Source organism: Centruroides vittatus, unplaced genomic scaffold (genome assembly GCF_030686945.1).
Source record: "Centruroides vittatus isolate TY-2023 unplaced genomic scaffold, ASM3068694v2 contig_345, whole genome shotgun sequence".
NCBI lineage: Eukaryota > Metazoa > Arthropoda > Arachnida > Scorpiones > Buthidae > Centruroides > Centruroides vittatus.
In genome coordinates, this window is record NW_027122170.1 from 4,297,326 (window position 1) to 4,311,203 (window position 13,878).

At 31.9% G+C, this 13,878-nt stretch overlaps 1 protein-coding gene across 1 annotated transcript in view; it reads right to left on the bottom strand.

Moving 5' to 3' along the window:
• The window catches only part of LOC136974258 (autophagy-related protein 13-like), a 31,602-nt gene extending 18,714 nt beyond the window's left edge, over positions 1–12,888 (bottom strand). Inside the window, exon 1 of the mRNA XM_067269096.1 lies at positions 12,443–12,888. Coding sequence (XP_067125197.1) covers positions 12,443–12,592 — 150 coding nt within the window. The 5' untranslated portion in view covers positions 12,593–12,888. The remainder of the gene's footprint in view (positions 1–12,442) is intronic.
• Positions 12,889–13,878: the final 990 nt, after the last annotated feature.

The following is a 13,878-nucleotide window of genomic DNA, read 5'->3' on the forward strand; positions in this document are numbered from 1 at the left end:
AATATATACATATTAAGTAAAACCACAATAAATATTATATCATTCAACTAACCAAATAAAACAACCAGAAATGACTATATTTTTATATCACACAGTAAACCAGCACTAACTTGGACTAGTAGAGAGTAAAGGTTGTCCAGAATCCAAGTCAGCAGGGTGTTTTCTCTGACAATAATGAAATTTTTTGAGCTCATTTCTTGTAATAATAAATTAACCTACTAAAATATAAACGTATTAGTATAACCTACTAAAGCTCAGTAATACTCCTGTATAGAACTGATCATATAATAAATTACTGAACTGTATATCTGCCTTCTTGTTTTCCCATGTTGGTGTGTAAAATGAATATCACAAAGCCTTGTGGATAATGAAAACCCTGCTTAATGTCAAGAAATTTTAAATTACTGCTCAATTTTTTTGAAATACTTTGTTAGAATTAAGCAAAGTTAGCAAAAATTTACTGTAATTCAATTTCCTTATTAAGAAACTAAAAATAATAAATATGAAATGCATAATCATTTATATAGAATTTGAAATTTATCAAGAGTTTAAAATCTCTTGAAGTGGCCTCGCGCGCACACTAAAGCTGCACTAATATGATCCTCCGCTCTGTGAGAGTTGGCTATGCTACAGATGTATATATCCTGTATCCAATAATAGAGTGTATCGTGATCCAACAGTCATTTTATACTATAACCATTCCATTTAAATAAAGGTGTTGTGAATAGTGATCTAGTCATAGTTGACAGTGGGTGGAGAACGGTGGTACTCCACGTTCATTATGATTCATCTCTTTACGCTCCCTGTCTTTAAGAAATTTATTTCAAATATCAATCTAATATCGACGTGCACTAATCACTCTCTGTGTAGATGCTCATATCCGTGATATAATAGATAATGAATTGCATTTATTATATTCGTCTGTTTTTTATATTTTTCAAACAAATAGAAAAATATTTAACTTATACTTACATACACTTATGTTTTTTTCCATAAAAGGGCTGAACATACCTTAATTCTAACCCATTGTTCAACTCTTTGAATAAAGAAATTTATACCTTGAAATAAATATGATTTCTTTCATTAATCATTTATTATTATATTGTGATATAGGCTAGTGCATACTATTAGATTATTGAAACCATATATTGTCCATAGTCAAAATATTATACTAATTTATACAATGGGAAAATTAATCATTAGTTTTAGCATATTTTATATAAGCACTGCTCTGTAACAGCTTTGTTAAAATATTTATCTAATTATATCTCTGACAAGTTTAGTCCCTAATTCCCAAATCAACACAACCTTTATAGTTAACATATTGAACTATTGGAGAATCTTATTTTCAATCATCACCCAAAGTGAAATAAATCCAATAATAAAGAAATATTTGTTTTGAATGATAAGTATTCTCCCTTTATGAATGAACTTAATTAATAATTTCAAACCAACTACTCTCCGCTCGCACACCCATTAAGTGCGAATTTATGTTGTATAATTCTATTAGTAAAAGAGTTAGAATTAACTGCTGATATTCTCTTATTGATTGCATTTAGAATAATTAATATTTTCCATTTTGATAATTTTATATAAACAAGTGCTTTATACTCTATGCTATTTCCAGAAATATCTCATATGCCACTACAGTACACCACAACCACCCGAAAATTCTTCAAAAATTGATTAATCTATACCAAGTCTAGTTTGATTTCCGCGCTATTCTATATCTAATGTGTTGAAACGATATTGATATAATAAAATAAAGGAGAACAACTCGCAAAGATATTAGAATCACTATTATGAGAAGATTACCATACATAATGATCCTACCATTTTCAGTTGGTGTTATATATCAATTATAAAACCCAAATTATTAAAAACACAAACTCCCTTCTAGGCGCTAGGAATTATTAAAATATTAACGGGATTCTATAATAGCTCTATATAGAGTATACCAAAGCAGCTGATAATTTTGTGCATTTAATTTGGAATTATTGTGTGTGTTTATAGTCTCTACTATTGGTTATTATGACTCAAGCTGTACCATAATAATATTCTACAACAAAATATCATTGTAGTGATGGTTTTTGAAAAATGGTTAGAAATATGTTCGTCATAATATGTTATATTGTTATTTTAATTGTTTTATAATATAGTCTCATTCCCTATAATTGACGATATGATCTGGATTAGATTGCACCACATGATTATGAGGTGTTGGTACCGTCATTGTTGTATCGTTTAGACCTTTAGTGTAAAAATTATGTGTTGAGTGAGTCATGTCCAAATACACTGTGTGTCCTTGAGATTACTATAGAGAAAACCAGATTCCTTTTGAAACATACTAAACTAAATATACTAATTAAGAGCCATTAACGATATGGTTTGAATTCAACAGTCTAAGAATAACTATCCTATGTTATCACTCAGTTAATGTCTTTTTATAGATCTTAGTAAAATATATCAATATTTATATTATTTGTGATTAAGTCATGTAAATTCATTTTTTTATACTTAGACAAACCCTTTTTCTTTTTTAGATGATTCACTATTACTATTTGTTTGTTAATTTTCCATCATCTCATCTGTGCTTATGAGGTATTCTCTAGCTCTCCCAGATTTAATTCTGATCACAATGTCTGCTATCTTTAGGAATTTTTATTATAGTTCAACCATTTCATATATAGTCTAGTGATTATGTAATTATTTCCCGCAGAATTCACATAGACTAGAGAAAATTAATTAATATCAGTAAATAATCCATTATGTCATTAAGAAATGATTTAATCCATTTTTAATTTCGAAAAAGTTAAAACATTTTTTCAAAGAAAAATAAGGAAAAAGTTTAAGAACACGGAATATAAGATTGAGGTGGAAAACAGAGAGTTCTTACAAGAGTTCTGGACTATTGAATCGTTCCTGTTAAGAAAAATCAAATCTCAAAGAAATGTTTATATAAAAGATTACTACAACTCTTACTATAGCTTAATTATTTATAATTTGCAAAATGTTTAGCCTCTGCATAAGTGTCCCTTTTATATTATTGATTATTCTGAGTGTTGTTCTCCACGAGAGAATGCAGAAGAATAATTTTTAACGATACGGATAGCCGTCTGTTGAAAAATTTATTGATTTAATATAATATAAAAACCATATTATATCAGTAACTAGGCTTATATACTAATCAATCAACTCTGAACAAATATATCAAATCTAGCGTGATATAGCGACAAACTGCTACACCGAGTTCCAGATAAAATCAATTCAAAACATCCCAAAAAATTAATAACGCACACAATTCGCGGACTAAATGTAAAAATAATTTTGTCACACACCTCGGACAGAGTGCCAGTTATATGCTATTGTATTTTATACGGAGTAACTAATTGTTCTCTCGGGTTGAGGATATACTGGAAGATTCAAATATTCTATATATACATGTGTCCAAAATGGTAACCCCAAATTAAGATACTCCACAATCAGGAATTGAGCTCCAACATTTAATCGACAGCTTCTACATGCTAATAGTCCTACAGTTCTAAGCTCTCGTGTAAATCGTTTCCATCAGTAAAATAAGCCTATACAGATCTCGACAGATCCCGCAACCATGTGTTTATTCATATGTTAAAAAAAGGTGGTTACCAGACCGATATATAATTTTGAAATGTCTTCCACAAGAAAAGGCATTTGTTAGAAAATTGGATAAAACTTCTTATAAAAAGTTTTACCTCAACACCAAATATTTATATTGCTCTTCTCACTGGTAGTGGAGAGAGCTTTATATATGAATTTCTATACTTTCGCTCTTCTCCTCCGATAACCATAACTCTGCGATTTAGCCTGTGTACATCACTAAGTCGAGGAGAAACCTGCAGTTGATCTATAGAAGGAAACTAATTATTCGGCCTCAATAAACTGAAGTAATAGTGATTACATTGTATTATTAGAGAACCAAAATTGCGCCTCCGCTCTTGAACATAAATGTTAATGTATATGTGTATATTAAACAAATTTAAAGTAACTATGAAGTAAATCTCTATAAGAATGATCCTGAATAATAAAAGTGATGCCATGTTCTTTTATCATGAGACATTAATTAAAAAGAGAAAAAAGGAATAGAACCAGAGATGTAGAGGATAGTGCCATATATCATGGTAACATAAATGAAAGTTTTTTAGAGTTGTTATATTAAGAATTTATATGTTCCTATGTTACGATTGTTTTAGGATTGACTATAAGAAATTGAGTTTGACTCATAAGCCCAAGTTTTCATTTTCCCAGCAGAGCACAATAATTAACCAACTCCATTTTCCTGTCAGTGAAATCGAAAGGCTAATTTCTATTCTTCCTCCCTGCAGTCTTACTTATTTGCGTTATATATCGCCAACAATCAATCTTTCTAAAAGTATAAGAACCTTAGAACCTCATTCCTATTTGTTCTTAATTTCGAGTATTCTATATAACTAATAGTGAGAGTATGTTTGAGATTATTCATCCGCATATACATTATCCTTCAGATTTCCAATTTACTCTGTGTCATTATCTAATACATTATATATATATATATTGTATGTGTTTTTAATATTGATATATTGATGTTCATTCTCTATAGTGTGTATGTGCACTGTGATGAATATATTTTGAGATTTAAAGGGAGTATATGGATTAGGATGAGAGCAAAATACCCATCGTGTAACACCCAGAGATGACTCGACAATTTTTCCCATAAAATACTGGTCGAAGAATTACCCAATCTTTCTAATAACAAAAGTGTAGATTTTTCATTCCACTTGTACCACTTTACATCTGATCACAATGGTGAAAATACACAACATAATTTGTGTTGTTACCTATATACATATCACCTGTTTAACACAAGTTATGCATTCTAGAACTTATTGTCAACAATTTTGTGATATCTATTTTGAGAGAGATGTGCATACTAATACAAGTGCAAAAATGTTTTCATTATAAAATTAACATAAGATATATGAGAATCCATGCGCAAACGAGTACTAGAACTCTATGTGTACAAAATTTTTATTTCCAAAGATACACGCATGTATCATTCTCCACTAAGATATGTCACTTCTCTCAGGATATATAATTATATAAGTGAACAAAATCATACTGAACAAGTAGAATTAGCAATAAGCGAAAACTACGTGATGATATTCACTACATAATTGAATTTGATTTATAAATCTATCCTCCAATATGAGCAAATACGTAAAGACACTAATAAAATATATTTTAACACAAAAAATCTATAAATAGATTAAAAATATATATACTGTAGAAATGTAAAAATTCAATATAGTATAAAAAATAATTTATCAAATTTCTTGCTGACTTGATCGTTCTGCGGTCGTCTAAAGATTTTTCTAATTAACATATTTTAGAGAGTGAGGAATCAGCACCATTACTATATTAATATATCCAATAACCAGGTATCATCTGTATCCTTATTACTTCTATTTCTCTTATATTAGTGAAATTTGCTCTTTCCATTGTAAAAATGATAATAAATGAATTTGCATTTGTATCCCTGTTACCTCCAACTTTCATCTCAAAGTCATATGAAACAAAAAGGGTCAATCTACATTATTAAACAATGTCCCCTGTTGGAAGAGACAATCCCTATGTGATGTGAATAGTTGAGTAATAGAAAAGAAGAAATGTCATCAGATAGTTCCAAATATCATACTGTAGACCTGGGTACACCGGTGCCTGCCAGAGAGAGTTTCCGACTACTAAAATCTGCAATTGGCTTCTAGAAACTAGCTCCTCCCTAATAACTACAATTAATAAAGGCGACTGAATATTACTAGAGAAATATACAAATAAAGGAATATCACAAGACAAATATCCTTGTAAAAATATTAGCTAATGCTCTCTACAATGTTCGCATATATAGTATAGTTCCATACCTCAGAGCAGTATTTTGAAATATAATTTTAAGAAGATAATATGTTTATTAATAAATATCCATCCCATCCCCGTTAAAAGTAAATAGTGATGTTATTCAGAAAAAATTATTACCACTTTCACTGGTATAGTTTAAAGGTGTCCACTCCATCCCAATTTCTCCAATACTTTCTTAGCTATCCTACCCATTAACTCAACTGTTTCCAACTTATAGAGAATATCTGAGAATAGTTTTAAGTTATATTTCTCGCGAAGAAATAATTCTATTCATGTTTCAGTAAAAATTATCATTAAGTTTATTCCTCTTCGCTGTAGTTTTTCTGTACCAGTTTCATGTGAAAGGATGATTATCCATTTATGGTAAGTGAACATAATTCCCCAAAGTTAAAATTTTAATACATACACACAGAAACTTTGCAAGTAATACTATCCTACCGAAATACACCCCACATCTGTCTGCGATCTAATGACCATTTCATAATCATAGTGACACTGATCTGTATAAGTAATGAGAGTCCCATTCTAGCACAGGGGATTTAACAAATCTATGTATTAGGCCCTTGTCTATTCACCATAATAAACCATTATATGAGTGCCAAATGTAAATTGACAAATAATGTTCATTTTTCACCAAATGAGAGATATTTACTTTATAGACGTTAATATCCCGAGCCACAATTACCTCAAATATAAACAACTACCTGATTTACATTGTTCAATTCCTACTTCATCTATATATTTACTATGGCAACTAATGACCATACCCTATTATTAAGAAACACATAATGGTCAGTATCATCCTGTTTGAATGAATATATATTTTATTTATATTCAATTTACTATATTCCAACCAAAAACACATAACATTAGACGTTTATAAGTAGCGAATAGTATAACATATTTACTATATTAACGAGTTGTGAATTAGACTCAACATATGTGACCAATATAATTGTGCTGATTGGATTATTTGCGTTAGAGGATAATCGTAATAATGCTGTGAATTTAGTATCTAATCAAGTATATATTGAGGTGCTAGCATAACCTTAGACCTCTGTACGAGCGTTCTTCTGTTCAACAGAGTGATTGCGTGTGCGAGCAGTCTACTGAGATTAAACAAGTCTTATATGTTGAAATACAGAGCATACGAATATATTTTGGATTGGATATATATTGTTCAAAATAACGAAAAAGACGTAGCAATTACCTTTGTAGTGTAGTAAAGTGCTGTGTTTATAGATTAAGAGACTGAAAAAATTTATTTTTAATGTTATGTAGAAATATGTAATATTTTTCTTCCAAGTAGAAAAACTACTGTGTTATCCTATTTATATAAAGTATCAAGTATACTGTTCAATAGTACTCTGAAGATACTTGTATTTCCTCAATTACTGATATCTAATACATCATATAATTATCGCATACAAATAGTAATTAAATGAGACCGGATTGTGATAAAATATATTATTCTGTGGCGAATCAAAAGAATATAGAGAAGACAAAAAATAACCCCTCATTAAACCAATACTATGTTTAGCTATGCTTTATAGAAGCATTAATCCTGAATCAAATCTTGAACGGTTTTGAGTCCTCAACTAGTTTTCATCACCTTTAAATCTCAAGGAATATATTAGTACTGATTTCTAAAAATACCACCCGATTTTTCTCACCCCTGGGAGATCTTCTCCACTTGTGCCTTTTTCACACCACTCCAGTGTCTGTCAAAGTCCTACATATGATGTAATACTTCTTAAGTGCGCTATACTCTCACTAGACTGGAGTGTGTATCGCACAGACAAACACAGAACTCTATGGATTCTCCTTATCGCCATACGGAGCACCAATATCCACAACTAGATAAAATAGAAAATTTAGAATGTATAAATAAGTTTTCGATAACTACCTCCTAAGCATATATCTTAAAAGTGGGGATTAACAAATTTCCTTCTCCCACCTCAGTTTAGAATTATAAACTGCGTTTACCTCATGCCTACGAAACATTGTTCCTCTATGTTTTGAGTAAAAATTTACAGGAAATTATATCTGAGGCTACTCTACTTCTATCACTCGCCTCTCGATAGCGTATCATAGTGAAGAAATGTGAGCGATTGACGTAATGACATGAGGACTATCTCATTACGAACCGACTTCGAGACTAAGAAGAGTTGCTTACCATTTTTAACGAGCATTTTCCATAATTTACAAAGAACATGCTGCCCATACCACATGCCTATCAATTAATATAGAGTTATAACCTTCTCTATCTATCCTATTGTTCTTCTCTTCACTATGTCTCATTCTAACCCGACTCTCCTTATGTTCATTATGTAGCGCTTTTTTTGGCTTGAGGCGTGCGTAAAGCAACAGTATAGATTGAGTAGCTGGAGCGTGCTGAGCGGCGTGCGAAGATGTTAAGCTGAGAGATCCATCATGCTGAGTCTCCAGAATTCCATATATAATTTTCGTCATTGGTAGATATGTCATACATTCAAATCCAAATGTTCATATCTGACCATATAAAGTTATGTTTTTGTGTTATATTGTCTCTCATTGTATGACATCAACTATCCCAGTGCCATAGTGCATAGCTTAATAATCCGCCTAGCAAATCCTTTTTCTCTGACTTATAGAAATAGTTAAATAAAACATGGTTAATACTCAACGCCACACTTTTACACTAGTGTGTCATATAACCATACCTACTTTAAGTTGCGGTCGAGACAAACATCTCCCTTCTAATCTTTGTCGACTTCCAAGATGAGTGAATTTGTGTTTCTCTGGTTACTATCTGTTCCGAACATGTGTGTGTTAACTTATTCAGTGGTATTATAACCTGCCACACATAAATCAATTATAGATCAATCGCAAGTGTTCCTCCCGTTAGTCTACATCACCGATCTTCAGCTGTTTGTCATTCAAATGTTTGAACGATATGAGGTATGTCCACTCTACCGTCCTCTCGCGTGTGTCCGTGTTCCGTCTTCAAACACTGCCGAATATGACGAAGATTTAATCCAGCTCCTAACAATCACATGCGATACCTCGTGTACGTTCTGTTATTTGTCGTAAGGATGTATTCTCACAAGAGTGACAGACTAAAGAATGAGATTATAGTCATGAAAAACTTTATTGACTTTCCCTTGTCACCCTTAAAGTGTAATATTGGTGTTACCATAATGGTCCCCGAAACACACATATTTGTGAGAGTAGCACAATATATTATTTTATTTTATTTACTAATACCTAATTACGTATTCTATAGTCTACTATAGGTGCCATTGATAAAAAAGGATATGACAAAATTAAATGTAGTGGCATGGCGAAAGAATTTGAAAATGACAAATAAATCTATAGTCACAAAATATTATTTATATCTGAACCCATTTCTGTAATTTATAACATATACATAGTTACCATTGCGAGCAAACCTCAACCTGTTTTAAAACATATCCGATTCATCTAGACTCTAACCTGGCTATCATCCATGATAAAATCATCCGTCGATCGATTGGTACATCCTATGATGAGTCTAAATGTAGTATGTCCATATTGTGATAAAGTGATCCTCGCCTATGCCTAGTGGACCGGGTATGACTTAGGCAAATGATTATAGCAAAACTATATCATTATGCAAGTGAATACACACGTTTATCACGACCCTTGCTTTGTCATAATACAGTTATGCATGTGCTAGTGTAAAAACATTTGTTATTATACCAACAAACCTAATCCCCTCAGAAAGACTAAGGAGTCCCCTCCTGCTCGATTGATGTCACCCTTACAAATTTTATATTGTTTGGTAGGAGGATCATATTAACGAATAAAAATATACATAGCTAAGAATTCTCTCTCGAAAAAATACTTTAATCATTCTAAAATATATCTAACTAGTTTTCCCAGCTATTTTTACACGTTCAGAGTATGCCCTATTGATCTCACCTTAGTTTGAGTTCGTATATTTTGTCCAATATTTTGAGATTCGGCCCTACAATATAACACTGCGATTCAGTAGTGTAATATTTATTCACACTCTGTACACCACACCAACCCAGACTACAATATTATCTATTAAGTAGACGACATTCTAATTACCCTATTAAGTCCGTAATGAAATTTCTATTAAGAGTATTACCAACCTATAAGTACGTTAATAATATATATTTGTTATTTTTCCAAAAAAATCAAAATAACCGAAGAGAAGAGTCTATTGCAATTTAAATAATATAAATACAAAAATTTAAGCATTATATTAAAACTGAAGAGAGTAGAACATATGTGTAACATACGAATGCATTAGAATCTTTATTCATAGCGAGAGGTTATAATAAAAAAAGGAACCCCTGAATTATTTAACCATGTATATCTGGTGAAAATAAGGATCATTCACACAAAGATAATTATTTCCAAACTTCTAGATCACCTCCATCTTAAGACACTGATATATAATCTCCTTATAATACCCTATCCATTCTCTAGATATCATAGACTGCATAACATCGTATATGTACTAAGTTTCTATAGAGTCTCGAGAAGTGAGTTGTAGAATAGTTATCAAAACACGATATTGTACTCATAAGAGCTATATATGTCTCTCTAGTTATACTCGCAGCAGCTTCAACTTAGGTTACTGAGTATTTTTAATTGTAATAATAGAGTGTGCTATTTGTGCCGCTTATTCTCATCCATAACTGCTCCCTTTTTGTAGTGGTGAGATGTCATTTTTCACTAATAATAATTCATATTAATGTATGGGGACTTCTTTTAAAATGTTTCTTTCTTTATCCTCCACAACCACCCATATCCACTATATAAGAGAATGCACGCTCACTTTTATTACTCTTTTTAACTAGTAATTACACCAGAGTGTTAGGAAAAAAAGCGTGCAAATTTGCGCCAAAATGAACTATTCTGACGGTTGTCGCCAATGGGCGAACTGGTATCCATGCCTTCAATTTATAAAATGATATCTTTGTTTTTGCTCCTCTAGAGATATTGTGTGTGTGGTGATGGCCATTTCAGGTTTTTAATAATATTCCTCTGACAAACTACGACCTAATTACAGTATTGGCTTTTCTCCTATCCTCTGAGTGTTATCTTGTATTGCCCCATATAATTTATAGGCAAAACTATTTGAGAACGACTTCCTTTTATACGTGAGTGACACCATGTTTAGTTAGGAGCGAGTGTACAGCCGTGACTCCAAGCATCTTTAGAATAGTCATAACTTAGACTTTAGATCAATCTCTATACTCCTAGTAATTAATACTGTGGTATAAGAAAGAATCTACTTCATTGATTTGCTGACCCTGGATAATGAGGCGTTATTTAATATTTTTAATTTTACTCTTATTTAATGTAATTCGTGTCCGTACATAATTTAATGTTTCTTTATATTGTATTGACGTGTTGCAACGACTTAATTTCTCTTTTATAGAATTATAAAAGCTATCTTTACTAACGTTATAATCAAAGACACCAATAGTGAAATACTTAAGTCAATATAAGTGCAGTGAATAATAACGAGTGGCTACAACACGTAAATAGCCAGATGGATTTCTAACTCATACCAAACATGAAGTAAAAATCGAATCAGTTGTGTCTTATGACTGTGCTCATATCAGATCGTAATTCAGAAGGATGCCAACATCAGTAGCAACTCATTTATGATTAGTTTTAACGGCGAGATAACTAATCTTTTAGGTTAGATGGTGAATATAATCTCACATACACAAATATTATAAATATTTATTGTAATCTCTAGAAAAATCTTGATTTAATTAATTATGTGTTGAAATTAATTACTATATTTAACTTTAAAGCCTACAAAAATTGTAAAAATTACCTTCAGGGTCGAAATAGATTCTTTACAGCAGAAGATAAAGAATTCCTTATTTGACATTCACAATTCAGAATAACAGAATAAATTTAAAAGATCGTGAGAGTAGGTCGTTCATTGAAGAATCAAGGTTCAAGCATCCTACTCATAATCTTTAAATTTAAATATCAATCATCTAATTTACACGTAAATCTAGAGATCGAGAGTAAGAAGAACTCACACGTTCCCATACGATTTCACAGCTTACGTATCTACTCGAAATCACATTAAGATAACAGAGAATTTAAAAGAATATACGTTACTTTGTTTATACTATTACACTTTATTTATTTATTTGTGTCATTACTCCGTACAACTTGTAGCATCTTAATAATGTTGCATAACAAAACTATAAATTAAATTTGTCCACGATCACGGAGGCCAAATCATAGCTTTACCACGGCTCTACGATTTCCCGTACCGTACCACGGCTATATAATTTCCTTTTATAAACACGGTACGGTACATACTACTTACACGTATAAAGTATTTTTGTAAGATTGCAGACAAGGCTTGGTCATCCCTTATCTGTAATTTATATAAAGATCTTACCACAAAGCTAGCAGATTTAATTCTGTTTAAAGCAAAATAGTTCATATTTATGTAAAATAAGCGTAAGAATTAAAGCAAACTTACCCAATCCGTAGCAGACGAATGGCGATTAGAATGAGTTTTAACTTTCTCTCCTAATCTGGACTGAACTATAACTTGAACGGTTTTCAAAACCAAAGACTTGGTGAATCTTTCTAAACGTTTATGATCGTCCGAACTTAATTTCGATGTCATTTTGATTCTTTTAAACACGTGAGAAAATGAAAATTGTTAATTTTCGTCACTCGCGGGTAATTTGGGATCAATGTCTGCACGCTCTTCCATATTTGTTTCTAAGATTGCAATTACAAAATTTCAATGACAGACGTGTACAGAAGGAAAATAAACATTGGGATTTTGTTTACCAAACAAGATAAATGTGATTTTTATCGTGTTTGTCCTCATTAGATATTAAAAACACGTCGGAACGACCTCGCGCTAATGACAACTTCTCCAATGCTGCGTCCTTATCGTTAAAGTACGCATGCCCGACGCATCCATTCAAATGGATGTACGCGCCGGCAACGTTAACTGCCGCACTTTATTTTTTATTCATATTCTTCTTATTTTAAATCATTTTAATAATTTATTATTATTTATTTTAATTTAAAAATTATTTAGATTAATATATTTTTAAAATATTACTAGTAAGTTTTATTTAATAAAAATTACGAGATTATAAAGTTTTGTTTTTACTCTCAGCTCTGTGAACAATAAAAAAGTATTTTAATAATACCAGAGTCGATAAATATACGACTCTCATAATACTATGGCCATAAATTATACTAAAAGCCTGGTTTTAGTCTATTTCACGTGACCACCGAAGTTTCATAATCCACCACTAGAGGCGCCTAACCTGTTGCTGTTGAGTACGGTTTTGATTCACAATAGTGCAGCGGCGCCCGCAGACTTTTTAAAAATTATTTCCGCCTTGTAAATACTAAGAGGGTCTATTTTTAGCGAGCCCATTATTAGTTACGCTAGGCCCACAATGGGGCGGCCGTGGTGAAGGATGGACCACGGGCGCCCCAAAATTCCTGGGCTTTCTCGACTCGCCCGGATTCGATCTTGGGTCCCCTGGGCCTTAGGCTGTCATCTCCACCGATCGGCCGTCTGGCCGTTGACGCCCGCAGAGTGTGCAAAAGGCGAACAAGCAATAAAAAAAAAGAGCATCGTACATTATGCTAGAAGTTTGAAACTATGATTCAACGTTGGATCAGCACTCACATAAGATGGCACTAGTTGCAATCGGGACAATTTGTCTTTGAAAACAAGAAACTTTCTTTGTTTTCAAAACTAAGTTTTGGTCAACATACGACGGAGTTGCATGGGATAATGAACAAATATCGTTCATTAGTTTCTTTTATATATGAATAATATCACGAATTTTACTGAGTCGTGAATCTTTTATTTGTTGATAATGGAATTTGGGCTCCCTTGGGGATTAAGAAAAAAGACAACACAGACGAAAAGAGGGCACG